The following is a 17,765-nucleotide window of genomic DNA, read 5'->3' as shown; positions in this document are numbered from 1 at the left end:
AGAAGCGTTCCCTGGGGACTTGGCACCCCAGGGACCCGCTGCGCCAAGGAAACACCACAGGCTGGGGGGTTTGCATGTTTTAATGATGGTTTAGGAGAGATGTGGATAGATGTGAGCTCACCGGAGAGCCGGGAGCTCAGGCATTCGGCAGCCCCACATGCACATGCTGACGTGAGAGCAGCTGGGCACACGACCCCGAGCCCGACGGGCAGCCAGCCGGCCAGTGCCCCGTGCACCCCACATCCTCCCAACACCAGGGTTTCCCAAGGGCTGCCACAGCAGACGCTGTCATGGAGCATGGTTATGAACGGCACAGAGTTGCTCTCCTGGGAGAGAGCTGCCCGTGTAGAACAAGAAATGCTGGGAGCAGGGACATGCAAGCAGTCCTGAAGGGCACTGGTCACAGTCACCTGGATGAAACCAGGGTTTGAGCCTTTCTTAAGACTTCTCCGGCATTCTCCATGGACTGTGGGCAGCCACCAGATTTCAGCAGAAGCACAACATGACTAACTTGTATGGAACAAGCCACGTGGGAGTTACCTGAAACCCAGAGTCCAGTGGGACCAGACCCTGCTGGACAACGCAGCCAGAACACCTGGGCCAGAAATTCTTCATGGATGACATGAAGGGATACAACTAAGACTAGAGACATTCTGCAATATGGTAGGTGTCTTCTGGAAACCCAGCAGTATCCTGGGTGAAAGCTCAGGAAAGAGAGTAAGACCTTTTCTATTGACCTTTTAGCTGAAATAAACTAGAAAACATTTATTGTTGTATATTCCTAAAAAAAGAAACAACCAAAAGTCTCACAGGGGCTTGTGAGCATCACTTGCAAGGTGCACCCATGGCTGCAATGCCCAGGCCTCAGCCACACACACATCCTCTACTCCACCTCACAGCTAATATTTTGGGCAAAACTTTAGGCACCGTGCTCTCTGTCCTTTATCATTTACCTTCTGTGCTTTACTTTGAGGGGCACTTTGAGAGAAGGTGGAAATTACACATTTTCCTCCAGAGGATGTTGCTTATTCCTGAAAAATTCAGCAGAGGATTAAAGTGTCCCTGAAACACTACCTCCCCCAAGCCCAGCTGGAAAGGCAGGGTATGAATAGCTGCATCGTCTGTGGTTGTGGCTCTACCACCAAGCATTATCTAAATTTCCCTTTTGAGGAGAAGGATGGGTCTAGCACCCCAGAAAACGAGCGTTTCTCAATTCACTGTGATGGGGAAAATCTTCTGTTCTCGTCTGCCTCGGAGCTTATGAGAGCCCAGCTGTGATCTCAGACACATCCTGGATGAGAGCAATTGCTCTGAGATCTTCCCACTGCTGGGCAAAAAAGGTGCGGTTTTTAAGCTCACCTAAGCTAACATGAAAATGTCAGTGGAGAGATGTGATGAACTTTGCAAGCTGAGTAACAACTCTAAACAGCCCACATTTTACCTTGGTGTGTTACCACCACACTTTACCTGGACTGCAGTGAAATTCTGACACCTCTGTGCTATCATAAGGTTAGAAAACACAACCAGTCCTTCCCCCCACACCCTTCTCCCTGCTTATCACCCAGTCCTTCCTGTTAGGATTGTTTGCTGCATGAAGAACTCTGAAACCTCCATCACAAGCAGAGGTGAGTACGCCAAAGTGCTAGGTTCTTCTGAGGAAGGCAGAAATTCCATTGCTTAATTCACTTCCCATTACATACAGGCAGCTTGTAATCTCCACAATGTCTTCTTGTTAGTTAGTTACAGGGAACAGGAACCAGTTTCTTTCCATGACCATCTCTCCCTGCCAGAGGGATGTGCTGGGCTCACACTGGAAATTCAGATACACTTCACAAGGTAGGAAACATGACAGGGATTTAGGTTATACTTGCAGCAGACGTTAGCTCTGAAATTCAGAGACCTCAAGGAATTTAACCTCTCCTTCCCCCCAAAGCACCTGATTTCCCAGATGTGTGGCAAACAGGAATCTCTCTCCTGGTCTACAAAACCTCACCCACCTTCCCCCTAGCTAAGATCAAGTTGTGGACTGTGTTCAGTGCAGAAGATTGCAGTATTTGTCAGACGGAGGAGAGTAAAATTGGCTGGATCAAATGGGATTTGGGTAGAAAGGTTTCAGGTTCAAGCCTCAAGTAAAATATGAAGGTGAAAGCTGAGAGAAGAGCCTAAATTCACTGCAGTGCCTCAGAAGAAACTGGGATCAGGTTTCTGCTACTTGAAACACTCAGCACAAAGTGATGCTGGAAATCCTACAGCCTGCCGGTGAGCTCCGAGGGGGTGTCTCTACCTCTTTTAAGCAGAATCCAACTGCCTCAGACTGGGACAGACATTGATTCAAATCTCAATACGAAAAGGGATAGCTATAAATAAAGAAAATCACCTTCCTTGCTTGGGTTAATTCACCACCTGCAGTTCAGCACCCTTTTGCCAGCCACTGCCTGGGTGTTCAGCCCACCAACTTGGAAAATAACCTAAGGAAACTGACTTCTTGGTGTTCCCAGTTTTAGGCACCCTGCGATGCCAGAGAGCTTGCTCCTTTCTATGTAACAGAGCAGGAACAAAGGAAAGGAGTCACCTATTTGGAGCCAAGCTAAGGCACTAATGATGCAGTAGGTGAGGAAAGAATAAACACAGCGGGAGGAGGACAACTCCATCGTTCTCTTCACTCGATTCCCTTAAAAAACCCAATGTTATCTCTATAGAAAAGGAGGAGCTAATCCAGCATTACAGTATCCCTGCTGGGGTTTCATATTAAGGTTGTTTTGTTGTTCTCCCAGAGAGATTTGTTTCAGGTATCAAAGTCACAGGAGCTGTTTCTAAAGTGGATTTTGGTGAATGCAGGCAGAGTTATCTGAGCAGCTCTGGCTCATCGCAGCTCTGTGAGGATGCCTGTTTTGTTGTTTTTCCCTGTGGTCTCCCAGAAAATATGAAGCCTGTCTCTATCACTTTTTGGCATGTTACTGAGATAAGCCACCAAACTGTGCTGACCCGGGGGGTGCAGTCTGTCCCTGTTCACAGCAGTGGCAGTTGTGTTGTCATCACAGCTTGATGAAGATCGATGATGACTGGCTCATCTTCTGCCCAGTGTCGTTGAGGGGGAAAACGCTGGAGATGGCTACATCCACAATTCCTTGGCAGAGCTCTGCATACAGCTTCCTAAGAGATGAGAGAGAGAGAGAGAATCAGATACCCAGGCAGGACAAACCAGCAGACCCCCGGCCAATTTTTATGTAGGAATGCATTTTCCCAGCAGGATCTACAAGATCCTATTCCCATTACAAGGAGTTTCAGGGTGGCAAACAGGAGGAGAGCAGTATCTATTCCACCTCCTCCCTGTTTACACCAAAAACTATCTTCTTTTTCCATGGTGATAATTCCCAATATTCACAAAGGACCACAAAACCCATTATCTATGTTTACAGTCAGGTCAGGCTTCTGAGCAGAGGCTCCACACCCTCAGGCCCCAGACTTGAGTCTCCACAAGATGCACAGGGGCAGAAAACATCTCAGGGCTCCCTGTACCAGTCTTCCAACTCAGGGAGTTAGGATTTACTGCACCAGACCCTGTTCACAAGGGAATGTCCCCAGAGGGGCTGCTCTGATGCATTCCTGGTTTGATGAAATGTGCTGGGGTGCAGCTGTACACATCAGCTTGTGACCAGGCACAGGGGCTTCACAGGACCCTCAGACATGTGGGATGTGTTTCACCATGGCACAGCTCGTGCACAGCAGGATTAGGGAGAAGAGAGACAAGGTGTTTGAGATGAGTTAACAACAGCTTCATTTTCTGCTGGAGGAAATACACGTGTAACCTCCCTGAATGCGCTGGCATCTGGGACATATTTAGTACCACAGGTGTTTTTCCCAGGATTAACAATGTCTTTTACTCCATGGCACTGGGGCTATGTGACAGTAAAATGTTTTTTCAGCTCCTGGGAATGTTATTGCTTTCAGCAGCCATTTTTTTCCCCTCTTTAAATGGAAGCTGCGTGATATGAGTGCTATAAATTAGAGTAACCCTGAACAGGAGAAGTCACAAATAGCCAAAATCTACCTCAGCTGCTTTCAATCTTCCAAGTGCCCAACAAAGCCCTTGCTCTTCCAAGAGGCACAAAACAAACAGGGCACTGCTGCAATCCAAATCCAGGAACAGCCAAATTCTACCCATACAGCAACACAGGGAGGTGCAAGGCAGTATTGCACCCTGATGCACACTGTGAACAGGGCATCCTGGACACAGAAAGCTCCCCAAGCTGTAGCCCTGAAAAGGCTGCTGAACAGGCTGCCTGGTAGGTTTGACCTGCATTTTTTGTCTCCTGCTAGTGATGATTTAATCTAATTTAATCAAATCTAATCTGATCAAATTCTAATGCAGTGGTGTATGGCCTGTTCTGTTTTGCTGGGGTTTTTTTTAATATGATACAGATGCTCACTTAGCAAAAATGTCTGGTCTCCTGCAGTCGTCTCAATCATGTAATACAGCACCTCCCACTGTGCCTACACAGAGATGTTCATGGCCAGGGCTGTTTGGCTGTTCCAGCTTCCCTGTGGCTGCTGGAAGAAGCTATAATCCAATCTCTGCGATACCAAAAGGGTTAATTCAATTTTTACTGTGCCTCTGAACTCTTAGCAGAGAAACAAAGCATGCAAAATCTGCTTTTCCACCAAGGACGGCTGGAAGATAAGAAGACATCTGGCTCAGGAATGCAGGCACAGCCAAAACAAGGACTGAATCTGGGAACCTGGGGAGGGTTTTTTGGTAATGGGCAAATTGTAATACATATGTAGTGACTGTATATAAGCAACCCACTTGTAAAATCACGTGAGCACATAAGGTCAGGAGTTATCCCTCGTGTGACCTGAATAAATGATGCCCTTCTTAACACTAAATTGGTGTTAAGGAGTCTTTATTCCAGTTTTCAGAGATTTGGTAACATCTGCAGCATCCACAGTGGGCACTGGGGTCCTACTGCCTGCAAATTTAGTCACTCACTTCCAGCTGCTGCCCTTAATGCTACCTACTCATTTAACACGTGTTCATACAAAGAGCAGCCACCAGTGGCTCCACAGGAGAGACTGAGAAACAATCTGACTCCCAAAGCATTGAATCTGCAAACATAACTTCAACCCAAGAGTAATAAAAATGACCCAAGTTGTATTCAAACCCATTTGTTAAAAACCCAGGTTAGTGCCCCATCTCATGTGGGAAAGAAGCTGGGGGATACCAAACACTGAGACAGGAGCAAAGAACCCAAACTGGCACTTGGAGCAGTGTCCAGTGTTAGCCTGAAAAACTCCCTTGCCGTTCACTTTCTTTCACCTTTTTCACTTGGAGCTGGGACATAGCCACATTTTGGGTGACACATGTGAATGGTAGCATCACAAGGGTATTCCAGAAGCTGATTTACTCACTGGGCACATGCTGGGGCCCCGTTGACTTCTATTAGCCAGACCTTCAGCTCCTCATCCACCATGAAGTCGAAGCCAAAGAGCTGGAAGCTCTGGTAGTGAAGATGCTTCGTGCTGATTGCAGGCTCTATACACATAAGGCAGCTTCTGTGAAGGGAAAAGCAGAAACTCAGGGTTAAGGCTGCTGTGGACACGTGCATTGCACAGTTAAGTGACAGGGGCTGCCCTGGAACTGCCCCAAATTACAAGTTATGTCCAACACATGCCATGGTAACCAGGTCTGTGCAAGTGAGATCCCATGACCACGTAAATCCACGTGGGGACACCCCTGAGTTTACTCACAAAGAGCTGGAGAGCAGCATCCTCCCTCACTACTGGGTCAGGCAAGCTGAGAAACACGATATGCAATGCCACAGAGGGCTGCAGCAGGTCCCCAGGGAATTGCCACTGCATGCTCATTTGCCTCCAAGTCCCTCAAAGGTTATGCCATGTCTTTTTAGTGCAATCAACAGCAATGGGGTACTTGCAAAGCAAGTTCCTTCAGGAAGGACTGCTTTGTCAAGACCTGGAATCTCTGCAGCACCAAGACCTCTCTCCAGGCACTTTCTATGCCCAGGAGGGAACTGGCATCGTGTGGACTGAGTAAGATGACCTAGGCAAAAGCCATGTGCTGCTGCTTGCTGATGGTGGGCGAAGAAGCATCCAGAGTCCAGACTTGAGTCCAGCTTTACTTCCCCTGTAGCCCCTTTTTTTAATCTCAACCTCTCCCAGCCCTGTCTTTTGACCTGCTCTCTTCCCTTTTCATTCCATCCTTCTCCAGCCACAGCTGGCAAAACACAGAGACATGGACACATACCATTGGGGCAACTGCACTCACGGAGGTGCCTTTTCATTGAGCAGTGACATGGGCGTATTTATGGCCTTATCTTAAATTTATGCAATTGAAACCCTTCCCTTCTTGGTCTGCCTGCTTCCCCAGCTGTGTCCACACACAATCCCTGTCCCTGAAGGGTTATGTTCTCCTTGGCAGCAGGCAGCTGGCTACCTTATTATGTGTTTGATTTGCAGTAAGATGCTATTCTCAAGAGTTGTGTTCAGGGCATCCATCAGATACTGGTTGAACTCCTCGAAGAACATTTCATTCCCTTCCTCATACCGCCCGTAGTTTTTGGAATATTCCTTCTGAATGCAGTGATTGGTCAAGTGGCAGGTTTTGTCCTGGAAATTAGCACTGTTATACGGTTCGGAAGAGGTCCGCAGGACACCCTCTCTGTAGAGGTAGATATTATATTGATGATCCACGAGAACCCAGCTCCTGGGGGACAGGAGAACAAACTCTAGTCTCAGTGGCTCAAAAACAAACAGCAATAAAAAGAAACCTGGTATTGCAAAGGCAGAAAGGGTTACCTGATGTCAAACTTGCGATGCCCTGGCTCTAAAAGTAGAGGATTCTCCAGGTATTTCTGAATCACATGCACTTGTCCCTGCTCATCGATGAAGTCCAGGAGCTCTGCAGCCTCCGAAGAAATCAGGATCCCTTCCCCTGGCACAGAAAGTTGAAGACAAAATTATGTAGAGGATCCTTCCACCTTTGTTGGAGTTTTTCAGGCCCCAAGTGGACTGTGGCTCATCAGCCCAAAAAGCAACATGCAAGAGCCTATGGCCCCAGGGTTGGCCTAAGCAATGTCACATTCACTCTGTGGGAACGAATCTGTGGAGGCATCTCTTTCTTACCATGCCACGGCTCTTTGGCTCCCCAGAAACCAGGCCTAATGCAAATGGGAATCAAGGGGATCTGATATGGCACGGCCTGCCCAGGGCACATCTGTAGGGGGGTGGCTGCTGAGGTGTGAGGAGATGCACAGCAGACAGAGACCTGGGCAAGCAGTGAGGCAGCTGCTTGGTTTGAGGGCATTTTGTTTTCTTTTATGTCTTTTTTTTCTTCCTATCTAGCTTGGCAGGAGTAGGAAAGTGTGGTGGTGTTTGTATGTAGCACTTGATGAATTCGGTTTTGTTTTTCTGTGGTTTTCAGCAGTTTATAGAGAACAGGGGGGTTGGCACATTTTCTGTAAAGATTTTTGCCTTTCTTTTTTATCTGGGGAGGAAAGTTTGTGGGTTTTTTTAACCTAGACTCAAGACTTTCTTTCCCTGTCTGGCTTCTCTGGCTGCCAGAGGCAGTCACACATGCACACTTGTGCAGTGTTGCCCTGCTCACTGAGTTCATTTATGTTATTATTAAAATCATTGCTGAATAAGGAAAAGTACTATTTTAAATTGTTCATCCATGTAGTCAGTGATCCTGCTGTGGAAGCTCTTCATTAAAAAAATGAACTGCACCTTTTAAATACTCCCACATTTTGGCTGAAGCTGTCACTGTTCATTTCTTGCAAGAGTCCCAATAGGAAAATTCTGTTGCAGAGCACTGAAGAGAGACCATTTTCCTTCTGGGATTTCATAAAGGAATAGCATGGTGCCATGAGGGATAAGCCAGCTCAGGTAGAGTTATCAAACACTCCTCTGGCACTATGCGCCTTGTTGAGGCACTCGTTAACTTTTTGGACCAAACTTGATGACTTAAGTCTTAATTTTGTGCTGAATGTTTTTGAGAAAAGACTGTGCAAAAAACCCCCACTCTTCGAGTGGGAACTGAAGGGATAATAGAGGTTTGGAGCACAGGCAGAGTTTGACAGGACCATCCCATGAAAAATGCTCCTAGCTATGACTTCTGAAGGTCGCTGCCAGCACGGCCCTGCAGGAACTCCCACTGCTCCATTCTCTGCTCAGCTTTCCAGCCCTACTGACCTCCCATTCATCCCAGTAGCCTCCACTGACAGGAAGTCTGTCCTCAAGGTCTTTTTCTCACCCATGCTCTATGCAGGGGGCAAGATTTTTTAGTCTCCTGATCAGAGCGGAGCAAGGCAGAACCTTGCACTGGCACAGCTTCAGGCTGTGTCCTGGGGGAAGGAGGGAAACAACATCCCTAAGGCAGTAAAGCCTCTGCAGTGGGGAGATCAGCAGGCACCAATTCCACGCTGGACAGATGGCAAACCAAGGGGAGGGTCAGTCTAACTGGGCACCCAGGCAGCAACCCAGTGAGGCAGCAAAGCAGCTTATGTGGGGCAGCTGTCCCTGCTCTCAAAGACAACACCAAAACCTCCAGCCACAGTTGCAAACTCTTAAAACGTTTGAGTCAGGGCATCCAAAACCTTTAAATTTCCTGTTACTGATGGATAACCAAGCCTCTCTTAGACCTGTCCCAAGACAGGGGCTGTGCCTGAGCTGTATATTTCTTGGAAATTAGCACCAACAAGCTTTCTTCATCAGAAGTAATCCCCAGACATGTAAAACTTCCCTCTAGAAGATATTACCATGAGACTCTGCTTTCCACTTCAATTTGCAGCAGCACACTGATGAATACAAAAGGCCACTCTGCTTAGTGCAGAAAAGATGAGATCACACTTGCATAAAGTATCTGAAGAGTCTGAACCTCCTCAGCCTGGAGCAGACCACAGCAACTGCCTTTTCAAATGCCCAGATGGGTTTTTTGCCAGTTTACCACACAGAAACACATTCCCAAACTGGCATAACAAAAGGACTCATCTGTCCTTTGTTCCTGATGAAAATACTCTTCCAATACTTCTTGGTGACTCAGCCAAGAGAGCAGAACAGAGAGAGAAGCCAGTGTGAAGGACAGTTTTATCACACAGCCTCCCTGCAACCAGTTCTGGCTTTCACATTCTCTTTTTGCAAGACTGTATCCAAAGTGACTCTGCAAATATGAGTAATACATGTGGACTTGTTCCCTTTGAAAAGACCAGGTCCTTCCTCAGGCTGGGCTCTGCTGCACACATGGCAAGGTAAGTTTTTAAATACCACCATTCTCATAATGTGCCCATGGTAACACCGTAACTGACAGAGAGCACACAGTTATCAAAGTACTGCCTCTATAGCTGTGTCCAGCTATCTCATAGCTCATTACTTCTGTAAAGTGAGTGATGGAATGATCCTGGAACAAGGAAGAACATATTACCACTTGGGTATCTATTGTCCTATTCAGATTAAATGGACAGACAGACACTGCATCGCTGGTCTTCGCTCTGGTACACTCCCCTGAGGTTTGGCTGCAATTTTGATGCACTGAGCTCGTGGCTGCTCAGCCAGTCTCTCGGTGTGACCATGGGCAGGCCACTGGCACCAGGCATCTGAGTCTGGTTGAAAGACAAGCAGGATTTCCACCCAGGAGAAGGCAAGCTTAGCTGCAGCATGGGGAGTTGGGCTCCTTGCCCTTGAAGGTTGCTGTCCTGCCTGTTGACCGCCTCCTTATATCCTGTTCTGCTCCCTCTAACCTGCTCTCCACATTCCCCTCACTTACTGGTCCCTGCTGCCTTCTTCCTGCAGCACTTTCCCACATTTTGAGGTGTATGTGTAGAGGAGCGCAGGCCCTTTCACTGCCATGCATGTTCTAGGTAGCACGTGCACACCACACTGCTTGTCGGGAACCCCGTGCTGGCTTGACTGGCATGCAGTTGGCGGGTGAAGCCCTTTACAGACAGACCAGCTTGGCTCAGCCAAACCCTGGGACTCTATGGATCATGTAAAGAATGAGGAATAAAGAGAAATAGCTCCTGATGCTGGAGAATGAACCTTTGGCACCAGCTGAAGACTTGGCGATCCACACGTTGCCTTCTTTGCCTTCCCGCCGCCTGTTGTAAGCTGCCAGGAACACTTCCCGCTCATCCGTCCTCGAGTTGTTTATGAGATGGTGAATTCCATTCTGTGCTGGAGCCACGGGGGTCTTCAAGTTTGTTGGGTAAATCACGTATGACTCAGGGAACCACGTGCAGGACTCCGATAGCTCAGGGCTTGTCTTGATTAGCCTGGGTAAAGAGAGAGAGGCTGTTAATCTGCAGAGTGTCCCCACATGCACGGGGATTGTTTAATAAGGAAAGATCATCATTAACTGGGCTCTTTTGCTCAATGATGAATGGCAGCTTACAGATAGTCTGTGCTAAACTATCCTATTTTCCTTAGACCCCTGAAATTAGGGTTTCCCTAAAGATATCACGGCAACCCCAGCCCACAGCGAAGCACTACTCTTAGAACCAGAACCTGCATGCTTTCATTGAACATTTTATTGATAGCATGGATATCATGAAACTAACAGCTGAGACGTTTTCATGCAACTAGAGCTTGTGGTGCATTCCCTGCATCATCTCTGCACAAGGGAATTGAGGAGGGGTGTTTGCTGACACGGCTCGGGGCAGGAAGGATGGTGTGATCATGACTGGCAAAAGGAAAGCCAGAGCAGTAATGCTCTGTGCTGGTGCTTAGCCCTTGATCCCATTCCCACTGGGAATGTCCCAGTTGTGTATGAAGACCACTGGGAACCCACAAACAGCTACATGTTTCACATCCCAAGGTGTCTGGGATCCCTCTGGCACATCTCTCCTACCAGTAATGTGTGGAGATGCCAGCAAATTCCTGTTAGCAGAGCGCAGGCCTGTTTTCTTTCAGAGCCAAGGGAGCTGCCTGCCTCTCCAAATGCCCGTGCTTTGCTTAAGGCCAGAAGTAGAGTTCATGAGGTGCCGACTCTTTCTGTGCATTTGTGCCTCTCTGCTGAGGTGGCAGTGAGTCAGTGGCACTCTGGGAGCTCTGGGGAATGTCATTTGTTGTCCTCTGGGTTCCTAAGTAGCTTGATGCACGGTTGACCCTTCAGTTAGAAAGGTCAGCCAAGCTGCAGGGTATAAAAACAGGTGTGCAAGTGCTTTTAGCACTCTAGGTAACAGGCTAAAGAGAAATCCAGCTGAGGAGCTCTGTAAGTGCTTGTTTAAAAATACTCCTCCACTTTCTGACAAACACCATCACCACGGCCAGGAAAGCAATTGGGAAGAGGCTCTTTGCAGGGGGAGGAGAGGCCTTGGATCAGCACATGCTGTCTGCAGGACTGCATCAGTGAGAGGCAGCACAGACTCTAATGGGCAATCAAATTGCTGAAGGAGACCAAGAGCTCTGACATGAAGATATTCTAGTGGGAGCAGAGTTTGCACAGGGACGAGGGTTATTTACAATGAAAGTTCATCCACATTTCCTCAGGAGATCCTGGCATGGCAGGTCATGCAGAAATAACTCCCAGACCTCTTCCTGGAGATGTCTCCAAGCATTTGTTTGACCAACAAATCTGATTAGCTAAAGGCACATTAGTGTCTCTTCTCTCTATGAAATAGAGAATAAAAGGAGAAGGTTTTAATTAAATGTCTACAAGGAAAAAGAGCAGCTATGTTTGGGTTTCTTTTTCCTCTAGACTTTGCTCCAATCTGATTCAATACACTCTGTGGTTTCAAGTAGATACAACTCAGTGGAAATGGCATTTCCCCTGAAGTCACAGAGAGGCCTTTGTGCACACAAACAGCTCTAGAGACCAGCCCGGGAGTCTGAAGGCAGCACATGCTAGGACACTCCCAGGGCAGCTGCTCTGTGAAATACCCTCCAAACAGGTTCGGCACTTGACAAGGGTTAGAAGAGAAGCTTCTGCCATGCCCATCTAACATTTCAGTGAATTTCTTACTTCACCAGAGATGCTTTGCGGCACAGCTTGTCTGCTCCCCTGTAGTAATTCACCAGCTGCACAAGTCCAGGTTCATGGCCTACGAAGGGGAAACAGAGGTCAGACAAACTCCTCAGTGAATAAAGGGAAAACAGCTGCTTGGTACAAAGGACCTGTGCAGTAGGGGAAAAAAAATGGAGGCTTGTTCCTTGCCCTGCATTACAGAAACAGGCTGTAAACTGGTACTGGCTCCTGTGGTTTCTTTCATTCAGTTACAAAAAGCCAGGTAGTTACCCATTTGTTTTTAATCTGACACATCCATATTGCAAAGGAAAATAATTCTTTCCTAATTCACACTGGGAACTGGCAGCACCACCCAGAAGCGTTCTCCATCTGCTGGTGTAAGTTTTTAAGAACCAAGATTTCAGTAACTCTTAAATACAAGTGGAGGATGCAGGGAAACACACCATGACACAAAGATCACAGCTTAGCAAAGGGCTTCTTTTTCTTTGTCACGTACAGCAAGATTCCCTCTTGGACCTGGTATCACAAAACACTGGGAAACCTTGAAAGACTTGGAGTCTTGCTTCTTTCTAGCAGTTTGCAACAAGACCCACTGGACACCTGGGGTGGGAAGGAACCTCTGGGAATCTCTGGTCCAACCTCTTGTTCAGTCAAAGTCTGAGTATCTCTAAAGATGGAGATCCTACTGCTTCTCTAAGTCCTTGTCCCAGTGCTTGGCTGCCAACCTGTGTCCCCTTGACTATCCTGATGGCCCCTGCTATAGTCACTCCTGGGTGTTTAAGCCTTTCTTGCACTGGGAAGTCCCAAACTGGCCCCAGTATCCCACTGTGGCCTCAGCAGTGCCACAAAGAGTGCTAAACAGATGGGTACCTCCTTACCAACACTGGACTTCACACCACAGTCTTCCTGCCTTCACCTTTTCACACTACAGAAACACTTGTGCTCAGCTGGAAGCTCTCTGGGAGGGACCAGAATCCTGAAAAAGGATTCAGAGTTTTACTTATCCTCCTTGGTGCTTGCCTGGGATAAAAGGCCTGGAGCAAACATCACCTTAAATACCAGGCAGCTGCAAGATCATAGAGAGTGAATATCTATTTTCAGCCTGAAAGTCACTTCCCTGACCTGGGTCACTTTTATTCACAGATCTTTAAATACAAGATAGCTGAAAACCATCCTGCAGAAAAGATCTGTAACTTCAGGCACTTCAATGTGCAGCCAGCATGGCTAGGTTTGTTTTTTTTTTTTTTTTTTTTTTTCCTGAAAAGAAAATAATAAAACCCCTCATATTTTCTTCTGTTTCCAGTTTATCCTGGGGAGACACATCCTCACTGGTTTCCTGAGCATCACCACGGAGCAGTGGGCTGCAATGTAGAGTCGGGTGGCCAGCAAACAGGGAGCACGAGGCAGGAAGGGAAACTTCTGGGGCATGTTGTAAGGTCTGTGCCATGCATTTAGTGGGGATTAAAAAGCTGCCAAGGCACTGACCAAAGTGGCAATCTTCTCCTGGCCAGCACAGCATAGAGCCCAGCACCCCCTGCTACATGAGGCCTCTGCAGCCTCTTCCTCCTTTCCATCCCCTCAGCACAAACTGCTTTTCTTCTGGACCCAGACACATCTTAAGGGTGCAATCCCCCAGGAATTAGGTTATCAGTGAGAGCTACAGAGGTCCCTGCAGCTAGGCAGAGACAGTGGTGCATGCTTAGAGTCCCCACTTCTCTCCGTGATCCAGCTTAGGCCCTAAGTAATGCAAATCCCTACAGTTCCCCGAATTAATGTCTGCTTCCACTGAGTAGAGCCCTTAGGAAAACCAAGCCAGCTTTGATGCAACAGTTGCTCAGGAAGACAAACCAGAGAAGATACAGCTTTTTGGAAAATGTACCAAAATAACCATGTTATTTTTGGTCTGAATCTACTGATTTCAGGCAACCAGTTCCTGCAATCGGAGGATGGTTTAAAGAAGCCAGAGCCAAAGCATGGTCCCTTCTCCACAGGTTATAGATGTGTCTTGGCTCTGAGAAATGGTTTGAGTTTTTGGGCATCCCATGGCAACACATGCTGAAAGGCTCAGTGAAGCCCTTCTATCACCCCAGGACACTTTTGGAGGATGGAAGGGGTTAGTTAGAGATGGCCACAAGACCACCATGGCTGGATGTGCTGTGCATGTTCATCAAAGAACTGCACTCGTTCTGCAGTGAGGCCTGATGCTCACAGGTCCTGCATGCTGGGCATGTTAAAGCACAGGTCTGCCTGCTGTGCCTGCTGCCAGCCCATGTGAGCATCCTCACTGCCTGAGCCTCTCCTGGCGCTTCCCTGCCTGCTGCAGACACCCCAGTGCTGGGAGGTGACCAGATGGCATTGCCATGTGATGGGGACTTTCCACTCACAAATGTGGAGGAGACAAGGGAGAGGTGCTGGAGCTGGTGACTTGCAAATCTGAAAGAGCAGCCAGAGATGAGTCTCTGCTGCAAGAAAGGGGCTGCAAAGCCATCCTGCACCAGAGCTGCTGGAGTGAGGGGGCTCGGCCTGTTCTGATGTTTCTCCAGCCAGAAGCAGTGCTGCAAAATCACCCCAGAAAGAAAGAAACCAGGACCGAGATGACAGTGCATCCCTGCTCCCCGCCACACCCTGCAACACTGCCAGTGCCTGGCTCGGCTCCCCCTGCTTATGGGCACTCTCCCTCCCTGCTCCTGGGCTCTGCACCATCCAGCGGGGCAGAGGGCCAGGGTGGCTGTGCCATGGGACAGGCTGTGCCGTGGGACAAACCTGCACAGGGCAGCTCCCAGAACCCTGCGTGTTGGCAGGGCGACAGTGGGGGCCAGGTAGCAGGGGAAAAGGTGGTAGGGCAGGGGGTGTATGGGGCCCTACATACACAGGGCCTCTGGAATTACCCACACCTTGCTCCAGGCAGGGACTAGTGCCATCACCCTCACCAAGCCCTGCAGAGGCACATCCCCACCAGCCTCAGCTCTGGAGTGAAGGTTTGAGCGTGCCCGGCTCAGTCCTGTTCTGCCTCCTGTGTCAAACAGCAGAAACACCCCCATAACACATAAGCTCAGCACCGCAGTGTCCCTGCTCAGCACCCGGCAGGGAATGACACTGGAACCACCGCGACCCCACAAGCGCACGCTGTTTGTCGGAAGCCCCCTGCAGTGGTGCAAACAGCCCCAAGGGCACTGCCGCAGGGCAAGGAAGGCACTCCGGGAAGCAGGGGCTCCACCCGGACGAGGGGCCGGGATCCTGAGGTCTGAAACTTGTCACAGGGGGGTCTCCGGGTGCCCCTTTCCCATCCCCGCCCCTCCCACTGCTGCACCACCGCTCAGGCCTCAAGCTGGGCGCGGGTGTTTTGGGGAGCACCGGTGAAATCACTCTCCGGGAGCTGGGGAAGGGGATCCTTCGAGGCCTGGCTGCCGTCAGCAGGGCCCGCAGAGAGCCCTGCCGGGCGTCAGGAGGCGGCTGCACAGAGATCCCGCAGTGCCTGAGCTTTGTTCGGGCGCCGGAGGTCGGGGTGGCCGCCGAGCCGCAGTGCCAAGGAGCCGCGGGTCGGGGAGTCCCGGGGACAGGGAGCCGCGGGGACAGCGGCAGGGCGGCGAGCGGGGCTGGCGGGCACCGCCTCCCGAACCGCGGGGGCTTTGCCGGGGCGCGCCCCGCCCGTGCCCACAGCGGTGGCGGAAGGCTGCGGCGACCCGCGGCGGGGGACACCGGGGACGGCAGGGCACAGTGGCAGCCACAGACCGAAGAGGACCAGGGAGAAGCCGGGCCCTGCTGCCGGCGGGGGCGGGCGCGGGGAGGACCCTTACCGAGCCTGCCGAAGGGGAGCCGGTTCCTCTCGCCCAGCATCAGGTTGAAGCGGGGGTTGTCCCTGCGGAGGCGCCGCCACTGCCCGCTGGCCAGCAGCAGCCGGCTCACCTCGGTGTACACGCTGCTGCCCTCGTCCCGCACCACGAAGGTGTACATGGTGGCGGGGCAGGGGGGAAGGGGCTCCCCGCCCTACCCCCGGCGGCTCATGGGGCCCCGCCGCAGCCCAGGCAGGGCCCTGCGCGGCCGCCGCCGCCGCCCGGCCCGGCTCCGCATGGCCGGGGCCGCCGCCCCCGCTCACCGCCCGACAGCCTGCCCAGGCGGGGACTGACCCGGAACCAGAACCGCCCTCCTGATCCCGGTCCTGATCCTGATCCGATTCCTGCTGCTCCTCCTCCCCGCCCCGTTACGCCGTGCAGCCGCCGGGGGCGGGGCCATGCGCGCCGGGCGCCCGCAGCGGGCCGGGCCTGCCGCCGCTCCCCGGTGCGGCACCGGCCGGGGTGTCCCCTGTCCCCCAGCCCAGGCTTGGTCCCTGCAGTGCTGCCCCCACCGCTCCCCTCCGGTGCTCAAGACCCGCGGGGGATGCTCACCCTCCCTCCCCGTGGGTCGCCGCCGCCGGGCTCGGACCGCCAGCCGTGGGTGTCGGTGCTGTGCACACGAGTCCCGGGGCTGCAGCTCAGCTCTGAGCCAGTCGATCTTCTTCTTCCTAACCCATTTGACTCTTCACTTCTTGTCTTCTCATACGTTACAACCCAATTTGGTCTTTCTGGATGTGAAAAGGTCTTCTTGTTTGTTACCATCACTTCTGTCTTCCTCACAAACAAACCTGCAGCAGACCAAAGATACCTCACAAATTGAAAACTTGGAAGTCAGATTTCGTCCCCACCACAAATCAGGTTTGTCTTAACAAACCTATCAGTAATGAAAATTCTTAGGTTTTGAGTTGGTTAATGTTCTGTTTTTCCTACAGTTACTGTATGAGTAATGACATCAGCATTGCATGCTCTAGCTGGTTGCAGTAAATCGTGATATATTTCCAAGAAATAAAGACCCTTTTGCTGAAGGAAACATAGATCGGTCACGACCTGCACATTGCCTTTTCTTTTTTTGACAGCACAAGGTAAGGTGTTAAGTGATTCATGGATGGAAAAAATTAATTTAAAAAATAGCTACTCTCTTATAGCAGCTAAAAAAATTCTCCAGGCAGCTTGTTTCTGCTAGGAGGTGCTCTTGAACCTGGGATTGGATGTGCCTCTGCATCTGTTTTCAGATGCATCCTCAGTGTGTGTTCTCACGGTGTTGTGCATGGTTTAGCTTAAAACACCTCACAGCCCAGGGAATCACAGAGCACCTGGGACTCAGATCCTGAAGCCATTCCCTCTTCCCAATTTGGGCACGTGCTGTTTATCAGGATTCCAAATTTATAGGAATTCCAGTTGATAGATAATTTGGTGGTTCATCTCTGTTGTTTACGTAATTAAGTGGAAGAGGCAAAGATATTCCATAAAGTTAAGATCAATGTATCAGACCAGTAAGCAGAATGGAGTCCAGTAATGAACTGCTCAATATTCCATGCAAAGTTTCCTGTAGCAAGGTGGATTTTGTGTTTGGGGTTTGGGGTTTTTTTTTGCTTTTGGGGTTTTTTTTTTGTGTTTTGTTTGGTTTTGTTTCTTTTTGTTTGTTTGTTTGTTTGGGTTTTTTTTTCTTGTTGGTTGGTTGGTTTTTTGGGTTTTTGGTTGTTATGTTTCATTTTGGTTTTTTCTATACCTTAAAGTATAGCTCTTGCATACACACTAGATTTAAATGGAAAACCTTTTTTCTTCTTTGTGTCTGTAGGGAAAATGCTTGCAGTTAACCCATTCTCAGTGGGATTCCTGCATGTCCTTTTTGCTGGCTTTGAGCTTCAGCGTGAAAATTGTCCGGACCTTTTCTAAAGACAAGAAATATTTGTAGCTACAGTTTATGGTTTAAAATAAACCATAAATTACCACCCAGC

At 49.7% G+C, this 17,765-nt stretch overlaps 1 protein-coding gene and 1 long non-coding RNA gene across 2 annotated transcripts; one reads left to right on the top strand and one right to left on the bottom strand.

Moving 5' to 3' along the window:
• Positions 1–62: 62 nt before the first annotated feature.
• On the bottom strand, positions 63–16,026 carry TTL (tubulin tyrosine ligase). The gene is made up of 7 exons (XM_048299241.1): positions 15,772–16,026; positions 11,972–12,050; positions 10,051–10,283; positions 6,814–6,949; positions 6,452–6,721; positions 5,410–5,553; positions 63–3,153 (listed from the first exon to the last, which is right to left on the bottom strand). Exons 1-7 carry the CDS (start codon positions 15,926–15,928, stop codon positions 3,036–3,038), a joined length of 1,137 nt encoding a protein of 378 aa, XP_048155198.1. The 5' UTR covers positions 15,929–16,026; the 3' UTR covers positions 63–3,035.
• A 232-nt stretch (positions 16,027–16,258) lies between these two features.
• LOC125323911 lies at positions 16,259–17,763 on the top strand. Its single transcript, XR_007202697.1, has 3 exons — positions 16,259–16,665; positions 16,740–16,889; positions 17,606–17,763. It is a non-coding gene; the product is annotated as an uncharacterized LOC125323911 (long non-coding RNA).
• Positions 17,764–17,765: the final 2 nt, after the last annotated feature.

Source organism: Corvus hawaiiensis, chromosome 3 (genome assembly GCF_020740725.1).
Source record: "Corvus hawaiiensis isolate bCorHaw1 chromosome 3, bCorHaw1.pri.cur, whole genome shotgun sequence".
In the NCBI taxonomy this organism is placed as follows: Eukaryota; Metazoa; Chordata; class Aves; order Passeriformes; family Corvidae; genus Corvus; species Corvus hawaiiensis.
The sequence above is the reverse complement of the archived record's forward strand: the minus strand, read 5'-3'. Positions and strand labels throughout refer to the sequence as shown.